At 33.9% G+C, this 18,993-nt stretch overlaps 2 protein-coding genes across 5 annotated transcripts; both read right to left on the bottom strand.

Annotated features, from left to right (window-relative positions):
- Window positions 1–888: 888 nt before the first annotated feature.
- On the bottom strand, window positions 889–2,794 carry LOC140793760 (UPF0481 protein At3g47200-like). Its single transcript, XM_073145443.1, has 2 exons — window positions 1,118–2,794; window positions 889–936 (listed from the first exon to the last, which is right to left on the bottom strand). The coding sequence occupies exons 1-2, from the start codon at window positions 2,792–2,794 to the stop codon at window positions 889–891; spliced, it is 1,725 nt and encodes a 574-aa protein (XP_073001544.1).
- A 12,091-nt stretch (window positions 2,795–14,885) lies between these two features.
- Window positions 14,886–18,880, bottom strand: LOC140793315 (uncharacterized). Of its 4 annotated transcripts, none has more exons than XM_073144723.1 (3): window positions 18,359–18,880; window positions 15,272–15,454; window positions 14,886–15,166 (listed from the first exon to the last, which is right to left on the bottom strand). In XM_073144723.1, exons 2-3 carry the CDS (start codon window positions 15,345–15,347, stop codon window positions 15,054–15,056), a joined length of 189 nt encoding a protein of 62 aa, XP_073000824.1. In that variant the 5' UTR covers window positions 15,348–15,454; window positions 18,359–18,880; the 3' UTR covers window positions 14,886–15,053. The 4 variants fall into 4 exon arrangements, with proteins under 4 accessions (XP_073000824.1, XP_073000823.1, XP_073000826.1 ...); XM_073144722.1 differs by having other exon boundaries at window positions 15,272–15,373; window positions 18,359–18,869; XM_073144725.1 differs by lacking the exon at window positions 18,359–18,880 and adding an exon at window positions 17,632–18,346 and having other exon boundaries at window positions 15,272–15,373.
- Between the last annotated feature and the right edge of the window lie 113 nt (window positions 18,881–18,993).

The following is an 18,993-nucleotide window of genomic DNA, read 5'->3' on the forward strand; positions in this document are numbered from 1 at the left end:
TTTCTCTCAGTTGAGAAGATTTTCCATATAAATTTTTATATCTTTTTTATTTTGTACTATTTTATTTTCTTTAGATATTTGGTAAATCGAATATGCGAGAATATTTTTGACGGTCGGTGTTAGGCTATACATAACAATTTCTATTTAAATTATAAGGGTGAATTCTCTAATGCGGAGGTATCAAAGTAGCTTGTTCGGACGACAAAAAGGTTCGTGCGAATGAAAGTCCAATTCCATCGTGTCATACCACCATTCAAACCACCTTCAAACAGGCTGAATAGTTTTGGAAAAATCCATTCAAATGTCTCTTAAATTAGTTCAAATGCTAATCATTTATTTTTTTAAGTTTCAAGTCATGCCCGTTCGAATGTCTGTTGTAGTTTAGGTCTGATTCGATCTATTTGAAGACTTCATTTTGGTTTAATGTTTTGATTTATTTTATAATTATTAGCACGTCGGAGAAAGACTAGATAAGTCATGTATCAGGGATTAATTATTATCTTTGTGAGAAAAACACTAGTATTGCTTGGAAAGCTCTTTTTTTTTTTTTTTAAAAAAAAAAACTCAAGTTTGTTTCTTTTTGAGATTATCTTGTATTCTTTGTTAAGTGGTGAGCTATGTGTCATTCTGTACCTTACAGACAACTACATTTCTTTTGGCGTCAACATTCTTATTGTTATTCCAACATATATTTTGAGATTAGATTTATCGGATAAGTTAGTTGAGACCCATTTAACTATGAGCGAATTTGAATTCTGACATATGAACGACCCCATCATACTAGTCATCTCAGACATACCAATAAAATCAGAGGGAGGAAACGAAGTGCAGTACATTAATTCAATACATGAGATGATAAAAAAAGAATTACATGAGATAATTCTGGCTTTATTCCCCAGTACACCGATACATGACCTGTGAAGGAACTGCAACACACTAGAAGGAAAATGAAACAAACCAAAAGGAAAAAAAAGACTCACAAATAAAACAAGAGCAGCAAAAATTTCATGTTTGTAGTTTGGTGCATGAGTAAAATCTATGGCTTTCTTTGATAATAGGCAGCCGTAGTATAATAGGTTTGCAGAAAAGTGAGAAGGAAAAGAAGAAAAGCACATACGGCCGCAAAAGTTATCACTGGATTAGCGCAGTAGCGTTGCTTCATTCCGCCATAGCAATTACTCAGTACGTCTCCATGATTATCCGTGACCTTCGAGAATAGATCATATAGTTTGTCCGTCATGGGAGCATCTTCAACCTCAGACCATAAGTCCTCGAAGAAAGCAACCACATCAGCGTCTGTTTTAGGTGTGTTTGCCAAAATCCCGACCTTGCGGAGTAGTTTTGCGTCCTTCTCTGTCTGAACGATGCGCGCCATGCATGCTGAGTAGGCTGTGACATAGAATCCGCGCATTTGATAAGCTTTCTCGAAGGCAATGAGGTTATGAAAGATAGAGCTAGTGTAATCATAGACATGCAAAGTTGGGATCTTCAACTCCCACTCTATGATGTTACGTTCAAAAGTAATATCAAATATTGAGGACTTCTCAGAAAAGAAGTGATTTGAGGTTTTCTTTCTGATCATTGTTGCAGATTCTTGAAGCTCTACCGCGCTAGGAATCGATATCCTTGGCTTGTTCGATATAGAGATCATCGATGACGTTGCTCTTTGGTCTCTCTCCATTGGAATCCGAGACCAGTGAAAAAGGTCTAGTAGATGACGACAACTTGCCAAGGGACCGTGCATGCTCTTTCGGCACTGCAGTGGGTAGAGATCAGCAAAGTAAGAGAGTGCAAGCTCTTCGACGGTGCAATTTGAGAGGTGACGCAATAATACTTGACACTTTTGAAGTAGACGTTCGATCGCGAAGAAAGGGATTTGATTCTCGAGCATCAGCAAGTCGAGCTTGATTGACTTCGTGTTTGGATGTACAAGCGTAAACAAATAGAAAATCTCTCCCGTTATCTCCTGACACACCCGATTATTTTCATTCTTTTCACAATTCGAAGTATCTCCCATCTTAACGAATTCCATTATTTCTTTTTTATAATCACTGCGAAAGAATCCGGTCATCACGAGCAATATGAAACAGCTATCAAGCAGCAGCCTATCTAAAAATTTTTCGGTGCCCAAAAAGAAATCCTTAGAGTAGCATTGACGAGCTCTCTGTTCGTCCTGCTTCATCTCCACGAGGTACTCACTGAGATTGAGACCGCCCCAATGGATCAAGAATTTCACACAACGACGCTTGATCGAGTCGGAGATGATCAAATTAAATACCTGGGCTTGAAGATAAGGTCCGATCGCCACCACCCTAACGCGGTGCAGCTCTTTACCATGGCCTTTTTGTTCTATCTTGAAAATGTTAGGGCCTTCTTCCATACGACCGGGTTCGAGCAACCGTGCCAGCTCCCAAGGAGGTACACAAAATTCGTCATCCTTCTCCGGCATCTCAAATATTCCGGTCTCTATTCTTGAGACCCACTCTTCTTTTTCCGGTCCCACCACCGTATTTGAACCTGGGACGTCTTCCATTATCCCCTCCCCTTTCACCTCTGTTCCCACCACCGTACTTGAACCAGGGACGTCTTCCATTATCCCCTTCCCTTTCACCTCTGTTCCCACCACCGTACTTGAACCATGGACGTCTTCCATTATCCCCTTCCCTTTCTCCTCTGTTCCCACCACCGTACTCCAACTTCGGACGTCTTCCATTATCCCCTCCCCTTTCGCCTCCGCTCCCACCACCCTACTCCAACTTCGGACGTCTTCTGTTATATCCTTCCTTTTCGTCATTTCCATGAGGAGGAGAACTGACCTCGTTACTTACACCCTCACGTATGGTTCTCACCAACTTAGATGATTGCTAGGTGATTCTTCCCTTATTAGCCAGCTCTGTAGCTAGTCGCTCTGCTCGTTATCATGCATGGGATTGTGAAGCATCGCTAACTAATTAAGTTGCAAGACTGGAGAGGCTAGTGCTAGCTTTTTAATTGCACGGAAAACTTTTAAAATATCACATATTAATATACCTGGGGAAATTACATCCTGCCTAAATTCAGTTTACCCCCAATATATTTTATTTGTATTAATTTACCCCATTTGTAGTATAAATTAAATTACAATCATTACGTTTTTCAACATGTTTTAATTAAACTGTAAGTCTGTAAGTCAAATTTATTGATTCTCATTAGATATAGAGTTACGGACAATTGAATAAGCTTTCCAATATATTTAAATATTAATGATATATATATATATATGTTATATTTTTGTCAACTGAATTTTGATGGATAATAGTTTAAATATGTTAAAAATTTTATACAATCCTCTACAATTTTGTTTCTAATAAGTATTTTTAAATTCGATCTATGGTGTGGCCAAATATAACACAAAAAAAAAAAAAGAAGTAAAATTTCAGTTTGCATATAACTATAATGGGTAAAGTGATAAATAAAACTATAGGGGTGAAGTAAATTCAGACCTAATATGGTTAAAATATAATTTCTCCAAAATATTATAATTACCATTGAAATACCTTGACTGTTTCAAAATTGCTATTACTAAGTTGTTTCTTTGTGAAATATTCATAATATATTCTAAATATGAAAAAAACTTAGACACTCGTATGTATCTAAATCCTAGGCAATGATATCACCCCTTTGCTTAGAAAATGCGGAATAAATATTAAAAAAATTAAAACAAAGTGTATTTTTATAATCTCTAAAAAATTAATAAATTTCTCTCAGTCCTTTCCCTTAATAAAAAAAAGATAAGAGAGAGTTGATAATTTAACACATTTCTTATAGTATGTTGTCTATTATTGGTCGTTATATATTAGACCAATCAAGAAGATAATAAAACCATAAAGAGAAAGAAGAAGTGTACGTAGTCAATTTATTTAACTGATTGGTGCACGTCCTGAGAAGGTTGGTGGAAGACTTAGGACACATACTAGAACACCACAACATCATTAATGTCATCACGATTCCGTCTGGTTAAGTTTAGAACAAAACAAAGAAAGAATATGCCATCTTGTTGCCAGCCACTTAATTAGTTAGTGATGCTTACGTACATGACAACAAGTAATCTGTCTGTCTCAATGTCTAACTCTCGCCTTCTTCCTTTTTAAGTAATAGAAAAAAAAAAGTCTCATCTTGCAACTTAATTAATTTAGTTATATAGTAATGCTCACGTGATAATAAGCACCATCTCAACGTCAACCCTGCGTTTCTTTTTTTTATCATTGTCATCGAAATAATTGAGCTTTTCTAAAATGTCATTCCATTTTAAATATAATTAATTACTGTTAAAATTTAATATAAGTTATAAAAGAATTATTTTACCTTCATATAAATTGTTTAAATGATTTAAAAGCTATCTATTATTACCAGAATTCATAGTACAAGAATAGAAAATTCTTATTCTTTGTAAAAAAAAATAGTGATAAATATTCAAGAAAGAATGGCATTTTACATTCGTGAATTTTAGCAACCATCTATTTTGTTAGGTTTTTAGTGTTGGCAATTATGTACAAAATATTCTAAGTATTTTTATACATGTACATGAGCATTTATACACGTTTTGAAAGTATTTGGATTGAAGAATTTCAATATCAGAGGAGAAAAGTTTCTGCGTTCGCACCGCATTCGAACGCACACTCAAGAGTTCACATATACAAAGAATGCGTTCGGGTCGTTCGAACGCATGCATAGGCGTTTATAAATACAGAAAACATTTTTTTGTCATTTGAACGTGTGCATAGGCATTTGCAAATATAGGGAACGTTTTTTTGCCGTTCGAACGCATGTTCACACATTACAGAGGAGTGTATTTGTGACTACGAACTCATCTAGTGAAAATCAAGTCATTGCGTTCGAACGCACTTGAGCCCGTTCAAATGTGCCTACATAATATGTAAAATTTTGGACTTCCGTGAGTTCTGATATAACTTGAATTTGGCCCTTATCTTGATAACATATATAAAGATTGTGATGCCCTAACTTTAGGATGGTTGGTGAATGTTTTTGAAAGAAAGTTCTTGAGGCTACATCGTTCTTCTACCAACAAAGTTCGTCTTTTCTACATCGCATCAAGCTTTTATCTTAAGGGTCATCTAGACGAAGGATTAATCTCGAGACCTATCGAGATTGGAGATCAATCAGGGAAGTGGTGAATTATGGATTCTAGCGAGTAAGACTGAGAGAAACAAAGTCATGGGGATCGACGATTATTTTGTGAGTCAGTTTTAGTAATTGGTACTGATCTGAGTTTAGATCCGTGATTTTTTTTCTCGTTTGAGTTTTTCCACATAAAAATTTTGGCGATAGATAGAACCAGGGGAGATAATAAAGCTGCATGTCACAGAGTTAACATTTTTAATTAGTTTGCTAGTCTGCGTGATGCTCCACTTTATAAGATAAAGTAAGCCTTGAAGTAAAAATAGTGTAAAAGAAAAAAAATAAATAGAGACTTCAAGAAGTTAAAGAAGACAATCTTTTTTGTGAAGTTTTCAGTTCTATTTCAATTCACTCTCCCTTTACAAATAAAGTACTTAAACCTTTATATAGAGGCCAAAGAAAACTTACGAATATTCCTAAATATCTTCTTTGAAATATGTAGAAGGCTAGAGATAAAGCAAAGCTCTAAATATCTTTTCTAGATATTTAAAAGGCAAAAAATAAGACCAAAGTTTTATATATCTTAAATATTTAGAAGGCTAGAGATAAGACTAAAAATCTTAAATATCTCTTCTAACTAGATAAGGACACAAGTGAAGCTTTAGTTTTTTTTCCGAAAGTCAAGGAAAGCAAATACATGTTTATTTGTTTAACAATACAGCAGTGGATAAGTATTAGCCAGTGTCTCTTGCGTTTAGCTTTGCTACGACGTTGCTTCAGCCTTTGGACATCCTTGGCACTTTGAATTCGACCAAAATTTTGATGGGGTGTCATATTCTCTCCTGCCTCATGCACAACTGCTTCGATCGCGAACTCGCAATTTTTTTAGTACACCCTCGTTGCTTCTTAGCATTCGTTGGTTCATATCACACATAACATTGTTTTATCCAAGATCCTCATTGCTCCAAGATATAGTATTAGCATGACTTTGTTAGCAATAGGAAGCTTCAAACCAATGATGAGATGGAAGTCATTAATGTTTGTCACTATTATGCCAATTTGCCCTTTATATATCTCAAGTTTGATTTTAATGCCTTTGCCACACCTTACACTAACCAAGCATTGGAGTTTACTGCCTTCACAGGGCTATCCTCCATTTTTAGCTTGAGGCCAAACTATTTGACCTCTGTAAACAACACGAAGTTGTGGGTTGTATCAGTGTCGATTATCGCTCAAGTGACTTCACCATTTACCATCATGTCAATATACATAATTCCCTTCTGCTCAATCGGCTTGCCGTCCTAAGTTTATCCTTAGATGGCATTGATGCATTGAATGGCTCCAATCGTTATCTCTTCTCCGTTGTTCTCTTCCTTCACGACCTATTCAACATACAGTTCCTTTTTGATTTGACAATCGTGTGCCGCCCAATGATTTTTCTCGCAAACATAGCAGGAAATCTTCACATTTTAGGGTTGAGACATCGACCCTTGGTCGCATCCCTTGAAGGGTTCCTTGGCACATTCTTTAAGGACTTCTTCCTTACCACTGCCAAACATAAAAATGTTTTGGCTTGGTAATGTGGTCGTTTCTCTACTCGTACTTAGGCCTTTTTATTGCATTGGAGATGGCGGCATTGAGATTATTAGCACCTTTGGCCACTAATTCCTTCGATGCCCATAGCTGCAATCTATCAAGGAAGAAGAACAAGTGATTGTCTTCCGACATGTTTTAAGATGGATAGTATTAAAAGGGATATAGTCGGCAAGATTCCCGCTATGCTTTAACCTCCACAAATCTTTCCAGGGCAAGAACTCAATATTTTTTGGGTAGAATTGCATCTTTAATTTGCTCTTCAACTCCACCCAAGAGTCAATATGGCAAAAACCCTTCTTGATCTCTCTTAGTCATCGATGCCACTACAGCGTGGCATCGTCGATGAAGTACATGGATGTGGTTTGGACCTCTTCACCATTATCCTCAAATCGCAATGCTTTAAGATACAATTCCATGTCTCATAGGAAGTTCTCATCGCCCTTCTTGTCGTGCATGCCTTTAAATGCTTACGACTCTAAGATATGTGGCATAGGTGTGTTTTTCACAATATCACCTCCATGTGTAATAGCCCTCTCAAGAAGACTTACTCTCAACTTGAGATCGTTGACCTCGTCAACTTTAAACTAAAGCTCTTCACAAGTAGTTGCCGTAACAACTCTCTTATTATTTCATCGATTAAGCTCTACCTTAAACTTGCGAAATTAATATTTGAAAGCATCCATCATAGATTGAACACTTTCTTCTATTAATCGCATATTTTCTTCGAAGTTGATGCTGAGATTCTCTAACAACTTTAGTCGATCATTGCGGCACCTAAAGTAGCCCTCATGTACGGACGTGCGGTCCTTTATGGGTACAAACTCACTTAGATGCTTCATGCTTTTGTCTCACTTGGGGTGCTTCTTTTTCTCCGGCACAACCACGATGATAGCAACATCAGAAGAAGACATCATAGCAGCAAGAAGAGGGGGTGATCTATATCATATCATCTTGACTTGGTTTTACTTCCCCTCTTTAGAAAACCTCGATGAATTTAGTATATCCTTTTAGAAATAAGAGGCCCTCTTTGGATTTATTAGTCTAAGTAAGACTTCGTCGATCAAGGTATCAGATCGTAGATGGCTTGGACACCACTTGTCACAAACTTAATATTTTTTATTGGTTTGCTAGTCCGTGCAATACTCCAACTTTTTTGCAAGATAAAGTAGGTCTCGAAATAAAGGTAGTATAGAAGCAAGAAAAAAGAAAGAGATTTCAGTAAGTTAGAGAAGACAACTTTCTTCATGAAGTTACCACTTCTACCTCAATTCACTCTTTTTAGATCCATTTACAAGTAAAGTGAGTAAGCCTTTATATAGATGCCAAATATAACTTAGCTACTAAGATTTCTAAATATCTTCTCTAAGATATATAGAATGCTAGATATAAGATGAAAGTTCTAAATATTTCCTCTAGATATTTAGAAGGCTAAATATAAGAATAAGAGTCCTACATATTTCATCTAACTAGATAAGGTCACAAGTGGGGCTTTGGTTTCCCCCAAAGTCTAATAAAGCGGCTACTAGATATCCATTTAAAAATACAACAGGGGATAAGTATCATTCTTGCTTATTTATCAGTGTCTCTCAACTCTAGCCTTATTATGACGTTGCTTCGATCTTTGAATATCCTTGCTCTTCAGTTTTGACTAAAATCTTGATAGGGTGACACATATAGCTATTTGTACTCTATAAATTTAATTATTTCTAATTATTTGGATATAATCCTTTTAGGTAATTTTAGCTGAATTATATATAATATTATTCTTTTTAATTTACAGTAATATAAACCTCTTACTAGAAAAAAAATCGAATCCTTTGCAACCCAACTCTAAAAATACACTATATTATCATGGACTAAGAACTCAAAACATGAAATTAATTATTCCCTTCAAACAACATCAAAACTGAAAAATATATCATCTAATTATAGATAATGAATCAAAAGCACCAAATTTAATTATTTATTTAAACAATCAAATCCAAAAAGACCTATTCTAACCTAAAATCTGAAAATAAACATTTAGTATATAAGCCTCAAAATACTTTTTTTGAGATTTATGTATACTTATCCAAACTAGGGTTGTAATGCTAAATTGAAATAAACTTTTCTAGACAATAATTTGTAAAAAAATTTCTCTAATTTATGAATTAACATACTAAAAACATCATAACAATTTCTCAAATATCAACTCATAGTTCTTGTTGAATTCATCTTTCTCTAATCTTCATTTTTAAAGTATCTTCAAGGAATTTAAAAACAACATAAAATAGCAACGATTCCAACTATTATTAACTGAATTTGAAGCAAGATATTAATTACACAATATAGAAACACATTTGCTGATAATTTTTCTCGACAACCCATGTTAAGAATGTAAAATTTTATTTATACTTATGTAATTAAAAACTTATATTTCAAAATAAATTTGTATTTATCTAATATTAAAGTGAGAAATTAATTTTGAAGCTAAGAAATTTATATATGCATGTGATTTGAAGATGTAAATTGAAGATTTTTAAATTTTGGAGGATTTCAAGTCAAAACGTTTGAGTGATTTTAAAGTCATCACCGAACAATTCAGCCACTACCTATTCAGCTATCCACTCAGCCCGTTCGAAGGAACTTTAAAAATTATTTGAATACAGAAGCATTAAAAAGGCCATTCAAATACATCGTAGAAGTCGATAGAAGTTACAGACATAGTTCCACATATTTAAGTCATCCATTTGTAACGGAACCTTTGCATTCGAACAAGATTGTGAATTTTCATAAAATCTGCTACTCAATGAAATTTATGTAGAGATCTTTTTGCGGAGAATTTTTGAAGAGGTATTTGCCATATCTCAAAGAGAATCAATGAAGAATCTTTAAAAAATATCCTATTTATCTCTAATAGAATTCATGGAAAATATTTGAAGGAATATTCTTAGAATCCATAGAGAATCTTTGAAGAAATATTTATATTTATCTTATCTCTAAGAGGTATATAAAGGGTTTTAATTTAAAAGGTTAAATACATTTTACCCCATGTACTTATACCCAAAATTATTTTATCCTCTTATACTTCAAATAGTTTCAAACTAGTATCTGTACTTATAACTAAAGTGAGACATGTAAACTTAAGATCAAAATACCCCTATCGTGTTTGTTAGGGAAGACATACAGATTTTGAGATAATGCAATTAAATGCCAAAATAGTCATGGTGCCTAATTAAATTTAACAAAACAATTTTACTTTAGTCATAAGAACATAGACTAGTTTAAGACTTTTTGAAGTATGGGGGTAAAGTGATTTTGAGCATAAGTACACAAGGATAAAATATATTTAATCATAATCTAAATTATCATATCTATAAGAGGTATATAAATGAGTTTTAATCTAATCCTAGAAAAGTTATCTACTATCTCATGATATTATATTTTGGAGGCTACTAGAGATCACCTACTGAATCGCTCCCATTTCAATGCATCTATATCAGGTCTTCACGACTCAATATGTAGCAATCTTGCTCGCTAGACTCCATCGATATATAATTCTTATGATAATTTTTCAAACCTGAAAGACTCTCGCAGTTAGTATCTCCATTTCAGTGACTGTTGAGACATAGTTCTTCCACAGATTTTAGTAATTAATTTCGATCAAAATGTGATTTGTCAGTTTATGTTAATTTAAGTTAATTGAAGTTAATACAGTGTGTGACACAAAAATTATTTGTTGAGAAGAGTGGCGTGACAAATTGCTGCTCATAGATGGATGTCAATCATAAAATCAATCAATATAGAGTGTGATTTCAAAATTTCCCTCAAAATATACATGCAATCCAATTCTAGACTTCAACCCCATTGTAGCGATCACAAATTGCAAGATTAATATTAATTTTCTATTGAGTTTCTGATGGGGAATACTTAATCAACCAGTAAAAAGGGAGATTTACTTATTTAATCCAACGGAAAATACACAGTTGACTCTATGGAAACAATCACATATACACCAAGGGTTGCGACGGTGAAATTGGAATTAAGAGTAGATAATTCATGTGAATTTTTTTACGTACTTAAGATTTTGCAGTTCTGCTAGAACGACGAGGGAAGAGTAAATGATATTTAAATTTTAATTAGTTTATATATATAAACATATATATACCCTTCCAAAGTTTATATATATACCTTCTCAAAACACTTGATTTCTATATGGATAAAATTTTGCATGGATATCCATAAAAATTAACTAACATACACCCTTACTATGTTTTGCATATTACTTTTAATTAAGGACATCTTTATCTTTTCATCTATTTAATAATTTAGAATTTAACATATAGCTATAAAAAAAGTAACTCTAAGGATATCCATGCAGAAATAGTAGCTTTAAAAATGTACGTGTGCCCATCTAAAATTTAGAAAGATATACAAGCAAGTAAGGAGCCAAAGAAGTCGTCAATCGTCAATGTAGGTCAGTAGTTAGATATTACCAACTCATGAGGAAGCTCATATGTTTGATTTCCTCTATGCACATTGAGATTGATATTTGGTAAACTTTTTAAATACTAGATAAGCATAATTTAGAAGTGAGGTGACCCATTTCTTTAAAATATTAGCTCAATTATTATAAGCATATATAGAGCTAGCTCCTTTGTCTATCTTATAAAGAAGTCATTACCAGAGTAGCAAAGGACATAACTTTTCCATGGATAATTCAGTCCCACTTAGCAATCGATAATAACCTTTTTAATTGGTAATAACTTAATAATCTCACTTCTAAGGCATAATATGCTGTTATCTAGCACTCATTAACTCAAGCTAAGAGAATCTACAAATGGATAGTATCAAACTATATTGGGTGATTTGGAAAAAAAAAAACACTTCAATTTCGTTTTTGGACCACAAACCCATTTTACATTTTCTTTCATGGTAAGCTTTTTTACTGTCTTCTTCAATATAGTTTACACCTGATTGGACATACTGATATTCTATAATAATATAAAATTATCTTCTTCTTATTCTTCCTGTCAAAAAGAAGTAACAGATTGGATATGCAAGTACTCTATATTAATTAAAAATAAATATTTTCTTCTTCCTCCAATCAAGGGGAAAAATAAAATAACTAGTTTGAAGTTATTAGTCTTAATAGTTCTCCCATATTACTCTTTGTATTTCGCAATTATTTCTCTTATAATTCATAGCTACTATTTTTTCTAATTTGCAGTTATTACTCTTCAGTTCATAGTTATTATTCTTATAGCTTGTAGCTATTATTCTTATAGTTAGTAATTACTACTCTTATAGTTCACAATTATTACTTTTATGGTTCACACTTACTACTATTGTAATTCACAGTTATTTCTTTTTCTAGTTCACAATTATTATTTTTATCTTTTCTAGTTATGGAAAGTAATTCACAATTATTTAACATAATTCGTAATTATTAAATGTAATTCGAAGAACATAATTCTAAATTATTTTATTATTATATAAATATATGTGAGACAGCAAATAATTATTATTGCTTGTGTCTTCTTGAAACAAAAGTAACATAATAGTACATTTTACACGTATTGAAGGTATAACACACTTATCTCTTCTCATCTCAATAAGTAATTTCTAATTCACCACTTAATGAGTTTGACACTTTGAGAAAGCTTATTATTTTGAAGAGTATATATATATATATATATATATATATATATATATTTCTTATGAAAACTAGCAAAAAAAGTATGATAAACCAATCCATTACGCTTAGCCCTTTAGTTATATTGCTTACATAATTTTAATATATTCGACCCCTTATGTCCAGCTAAGTTTATTATCTCATAGGCTAGTGGGTAATAACGGACAAGACTTCTCAAGCTTGGCCCAAATTCGACTCTGCTGAGCGACTTGCAGGTTGAGCTTCTAACAAAGAGCTCAACCTAGTTGGCCCGAAAAGGCCAGCTTGAACCCGCGGCTTGCCGGCCTGATAATCACCTCTACTCTACTCTATTTGAACCATATGTCTGAAAAGCAGTACAGGATCCTCTTAAATTCACTGAGACAAAATACACATCTTTGAGAGTATGCAGCAAATCTTATAGTTTATCTAGAGAATCTCAGTATACTAAAAACATCTAAAAATGATATTTTGTTTATTGGCTGATCTACTTCTTACTCGGAATTCATCTCATACTCAGTTCCTATGCATGAACTATTTTACGTCCATCAGTTTTGCCATTTACGAGGGAGAAAAAGAAGAGCTCAGATCTTTCCATCTATAACTAGAAAAGTGTATGAAAAAAAACTATTTAGTTATTGTATCAACAGTGCTGGGCTCCTCACGAATTACTCGATCATTTTTCTACTACTTTTTTCAAGTAAAAGGATCACTTTCTACTCATTTAGCCCTAATAAAAAAAAAGACTACTGCATCTAAAAACTATACTCAAAGACTATATAAAAGGTACGCTTTTAATTTTACTAAGTCATGCATCTGAATCTAATAAAAAGACAACATGCATTACTTATCTAAATTATAGCAAATTACATACAAGAAGTACAATATTAATTTTGTAAAGGTACATAAATAAATGTACGCTTTCAATAAGAGCTAACTGAGTGAAAAATTCTCAATTTATGATTTAAAAACTGAGGAGCCCAAAACTGCCAATAAGATAATTAGAAAGCTTTTTCATGCAATATAAGGGAGAAAAATAAGCCGCTATATTGATATACAGGTACAGCACGCACTACAGGACTCGGCATAAATCATTTTTCACATTCTCATAAGCACGAATTATACAACTTTAGATTCAACATATTCATCTTAGAGAGCCCCTAACCAGGCATTTCACCGTTCACTAGTGCAGAATTTGCAAGCAATATGTTACCCATGGTCATAACAAGCTTAATTTATTAAAAAGCCATTAAATTTTTAATGTAGTAAGAATTGAGTCATCGTGCACATTTAAACCTAAGCTTAATCTTATTATTATCTAAGTGAAATTATCTCAAAAACTTGTAGTCCTCAACTCAAGTCTACATCTCCAAGCCGCTGAGTAGTCCACCTCGTCCTCAAGCCGCTGCCTCCGCCTCCTCTTTTTTCTTCTCCACCTCCTCGTTGTTTCAAGCTTCCTCCTCCTTTTTCTTCTCATCTCCTCGTCGTTTCAAGCTTGGACTCGATTCAGGCTCAATCCGGCTAGACTAGAATAATATGCTTAATTCAAGCTTGAGATCAGCTTGAATGTAGGCTCAAAATTAATTTCTTACCGAGCCTGGGCGTACACTCCTATCCCCTAGAGTCTGTCATGTCTCATTTCCTCTGAACCAGCCAAAACTCTACTGAAGCAACACTATTTACCCCCAAAACCAATTGAATTTCTAGTTTCAAGGGGCATTTTCAAATCGGAGGTGGTTGAAACTGATACACCAAAGAGGAAACATACGAATTTCGCATGAAAGTAATGACGCTAATGGCATAATCCCCGCAATTGCTTTGAAATTGAAACCAAGGAAAAAAAAGCCACTGATTCTATCTCATCACAAAACAACTAAAATGGATCAGAAGGATTCAGGACAAAAATGGTCAAAAAAAATTCTGCGGTTATTGCAAAAGAGGAGGTCAGAAGGATGATGAAAATGATCAAAAACATCTTCCAATAATTAGAAAACAACCACTAAATCTGGCTAAAAATCTACACTATCCTGAAAACATTTATTTGTCTGAAGGGGATGATAAAAATGGGTGTATAAATCTTAATTACAAAAGCAACATATAAATCAGGCCAAAAACCTACACTACCTGAAAAAAAATTTAATTCATATGTTAACACAAACAGATTCTTCAAAAACATTCTCCACCTCTCCAAGCTTCTAGTCAATTCATCTTATTTCCCTTTATTATTTCTTTTCTTTTCCTCTTGATCCCACCGGTCACCGACATGGGAAACATACTCCATGAAATCCTTGGAATAAACACACTCCACTTCCCCAAAAGGTTAGTTTTTGACATATAAGTATCCTAAGGTCCCAAGATTCCAAGTTGCTAACACATATGTAACATGGTTCCTTCAAAATCAATATAGTAAGCACTCTTCCCTAAATCAAGTTTATTTCTACAAGAATCCTCAAGCTAGTTGCTTGTCTTCATCTAAATGTTCTTCTACATATAACAATCAGAATGTGCAGTGATAGAGTTTCCTGTTCATCTTTCTCCCATTTCATAAGAATATCTGTTACATATTAAACGTAACAAATGCATGTAATAATTTAATTTAACAATTAGGATCAATAAGGAAGAAATTCAAACTCTTTCTTTTAGCTTGCAACCTCTAAAGTAAAGTTCCAGAAGTCTCCTATCTACATCAAACATCCTGGCCGTCGGTTTGACTCGACGCACCATCCATACTCTTCAAACCTTCAGCCATCATCCGCTGCCTATTCTGTGCATGCCTCTCGACAGCCACGAAGTATAAGCCTTTCAAATCAAAATTCAGAATTACAATTAAAGAAAGATGAAATGGATGAAAGATGTCTTCTTCTTGAGACTGGAAAATATGGACATCCACAACAAAGTACATACTTATAGCAGTCCCAATTGCACACATCCAGAGAATCCTCTGCGACCACTTATCCCCAACAACACCTCTTCCCATCATTGCAGACTACAAATCGATATTGCTTGCTGCACACAAATCAAGATCCACAAGGACACCCAATATCAATTGTCGAATGTCGACTAAAATCCCTATTTGGTACTCTCTACCTGTAGAAATTCATGAGTGAAGAACAACACTAGTACAAATTTCTAATCAAAATGCCGAACTATGAACCAAACAACTAAATCAAAGTCAAACAAACCCAACAGAACAACAATGAACCAAACGACCAACCTTGTTTAACAAAATAACCAGATATAAACCTTAAAATATATTGTAAAAGGGAGGAAAGAAAGAAAAGTCCAAACTTTTTTACAAGACAGAAAGAACCCATATCAGCAGAGGAAAGGAATCGATTTTCAATCAAAATTCCAATTTGGTATTCGAAAAAATCATAAAAAAGGAATTAAAGAATGAGGAAATAAAATCTTTAGTCTAATCAACAGTAGCACCAAAAAGAAAGAGAAGTGCCCGCAATGACCTTAGAACAAGGTTAGATAAATTTATGAAACCAACACTGTAATCGAGAATGGGCGAGAGTAGCCACCGCTGCCAAATCACTAGAGTTGGAGTTCTTGTGGGATCGTAGGAGAGAAAAGGCTTTAAACAATACCACCGGGGGGTAATTCCGCCAAAATGCCCTAAAATTATTGCTCATTTTCACGTAGATCCTCCTACTTTATTTTGTTGTGAGTTGTAACATTTTGAATTTCTCAACTATCTATCTTACTCTATAATTGTTGTGATTTTTTTTTTTAACTAGAAAAATTAAACAGATAACATGTCGAAGGTTTTACATAGTTAATAAGGTTAATGTGCCATGAAAAATATAAGGATTAAGGAGATATATGTGAAAATGAATAATAATTTATCTGTGAAAACGAACGATATTTTAAGAGGTCTAAGTGTAGTTATTTCAACTTTTTTCATTTCATCCCTTGCAATATATGTTTACTGCATTTTACACCCTAAATTTTCAAATAAAAAAGGCATCCCAATTAGATGTGACATACACATACCCCATATATATTTTCCTTTCAAACTTAAACAAAAAAATAAAGATAATCCCAACTAGATGCAGTCAATGATAAAAAAAATGCTAAAACATTTACAACAATTTTATTGTTTACTCTAATATATATATACTAAGAAAACAAATCCTATTTCTCTCCACGCTTTCTCTATTTTTAAGGTACATTTGATCAGGCACAAATCAGAGCTTACTATATCCGAACTCCTCTTTAAGATTTTTTTTTTATAAATGTGGTTATTTACATCTTTTTGCTACACCAAGTAAACTAGGTTTGATGGACAATGGCTAGGGGTGAAAAACAAATAGGATACGAATCATATAGTGCTAAACCCATATTCGAATTCATGCTTTTGCTCCAAGAAACTGATTCAGATATGGATATTAGACAAATAACAAAATTTAAAAACATATCCTAACTAAATGGATACAAATATAAACCAGATATGAATCAAATTTTAAACGGATACATACACATATCAAATACGGATTGGATATTAAACAAATATGAATGCAGACCTTAATCGGATATGAATGCCAAAACATATCTTAAACCATATTTAGACTAAACTAGATAATGACCAGAACAAAAGAGTCATAATATTCTCTTACATCGCCTACAATTAGAAAGACTAGAACTAATCCAAGTTCAAATCATCTCATATTCTATAGTAACAACATGCAAAAGGTGAGAACAAATCAAATCATGAGTTTACAGGACATATCTTCCCTCTTCCTTTCACATTTCAGACTTCATTCTATGTAAACTAGACATCCTTAGAATTTACTAAGATTTTAAGAGATTATAGGCGACAAATAGGCAGACAAGGGATCATGTAGCGCCTAGACGCTAGGCGGGAGCCCAAAATTCAAGATGATTAGAAGCTAAAATTAAAATAAATAATAGATAGAGAAGAAGTAAAAACTAATACATACAATCTAAACAATATACTAATGCATTCTTGTTAAGAACTACCGTAAGCTACTAGAATCCTCTAATTCATTAACATGCACAATAATATTGAATTTCCGAGTCAATCTACACTCTAAACTATGATACAAAATGCTAAGGCGACCGGTCACCAAAGTGGGATTTAAGCGGAGCCTAGTTATATTCTATCTAAGCGGGAGCCTATGCGTTAAGGTGGAAGTTTTTTAAAAGAATGGAATTTACAAGAGTATGTGTGCACTTTATGTATAAAAATGACGGGAACAAATTGCAATTTTCAATATTGGAAGTGGAGAAACGATTACCTATAAAAGATGGTACCCAGATTCAGAAGAATTTGGAATCTGCTTTTCATCTTAACCAGCGGAAATTGAAATATCAAAAGAACAGATTGTGCTCTCCGGTTATACACAATGTTGAATATATGTCTATTAAATCCTTCATAGTGATTACCAAAAGAAATCCATAAAGGGCTGCAAATTAAAAAGCTGAGATGAATGAAAACCCTCCTAACAAAACAACAAGAGATGTTCCTCTTGAAGGAAGAAAATTAGCATCATTTAAGTCAAAAACATGTACTCGACACTAATTTACAGCAACAAACCATGAAGCTGAGAAATTTTCTCAAAACTGGATTATTGGAGTAAAGCCAGAGGTCAAGAAAATAGGATGTTTTGGGTATATAAAGAACATTTAACTGCAAATTTTCTCAAAATTAGTCATCAAAGCTAGCATCTAAACCCTTAATCCTAGGAGAGAAAGAAGATATGAAAAAAAAATTGTTTTGTCTGCATACAACGACCTAAATTTCTGCCTATTGCAAACAACATAAAGAAAGAATTAAGCTAAAATCATCTCAATCCAGAACATTTGCCCAATTCAAAGCGCTGACATCTTGGATCAAATTGGAAAAGAATTCTCAAAAGCAATGCGGCAGCATAGGCTTTGAAGGAAAACAAAGATACGATCAAATAAAACAAAATGTAATCATGTTAACTAAGGCATTTCATGAAACAGATGAATCCCACATACCTGCTGAATGATTGAAGAATCTCCTTCCAAAACACAAGGCCTCTTTGACGGCGTCGGAGCAAGAAGGGGACCTCGAAATCCCACAGGCTCGCGTTCCTCTCCCCTATCGATGGTTTCACACTCCTCCCCAACACCGACGACCCCGCGGCTGCGGCGCTGGAGAAAGTTGGCGACGAGGCCAGAGAAGCCGGCGAATAGGTGGTGGCAGGGGCGGCAGCGATGGGGAGGAAACGGAGTGACGGTTGAAGAGGAAGCGAAATGGAGGCGGCTAATGGTAAGCTGTTAGGGTTACACTGTTAGTGGGTCGGGTCGGGTCCGGTTGGATAGTTGGGTACTTAGTTGGGTTGTAAAGTTAGTTATTTCCTTTTGCGGTTAAAAAGATAGTTAATCCGACCCGTTTTCCTTCAAACCCCACGTTTTGTTGGTCATAATTATTCACACTTTTTATCGTTTTCATTTAGCTCCTGTAATTTACTTTAATACCTTGAAACACCGTATAAGATCATCTAATACCATTGAGTAAGCTTCTTAATATTTAGATAAAATACAAGAGAAATAAAGTCTAAAATATCAAATAAGAGATATCTTAGATATTTTATTTTATTTTTTCTCAAAGGCTGTGTTCACTTGAAATT

Source organism: Typha latifolia, chromosome 8, assembly GCF_019914945.1.
Source record: "Typha latifolia isolate L0001 chromosome 8, TyphaL0001v2, whole genome shotgun sequence".
NCBI classification, from domain to species: Eukaryota; Viridiplantae; Streptophyta; class Magnoliopsida; order Poales; family Typhaceae; genus Typha; species Typha latifolia.

Bases quoted from the DNA above. Each gene is read 5' to 3' on its own strand.
- LOC140793760 (XM_073145443.1), bottom strand. From the start codon at position 2,794: ATGACGAAAAGGAAGGATATAACAGAAGACGTCCGAAGTTGGAGTAGG. The intron at 937-1,117 runs GTATGTGCTTTT...TTTTCCTTCTAG, and splicing joins CAGTGATAACTTTTGCGGCC to TGTGTTGCAGTTCCTTCACA.
- LOC140793315 (XM_073144723.1), bottom strand. From the start codon at position 15,347: ATGATGGGAAGAGGTGTTGTTGGGGATAAGTGGTCGCAGAGGATTCTC. The intron at 15,167-15,271 runs GTATGTACTTTG...TTGATTTGAAAG, and splicing joins TGCAATTGGGACTGCTATAA to GCTTATACTTCGTGGCTGTC.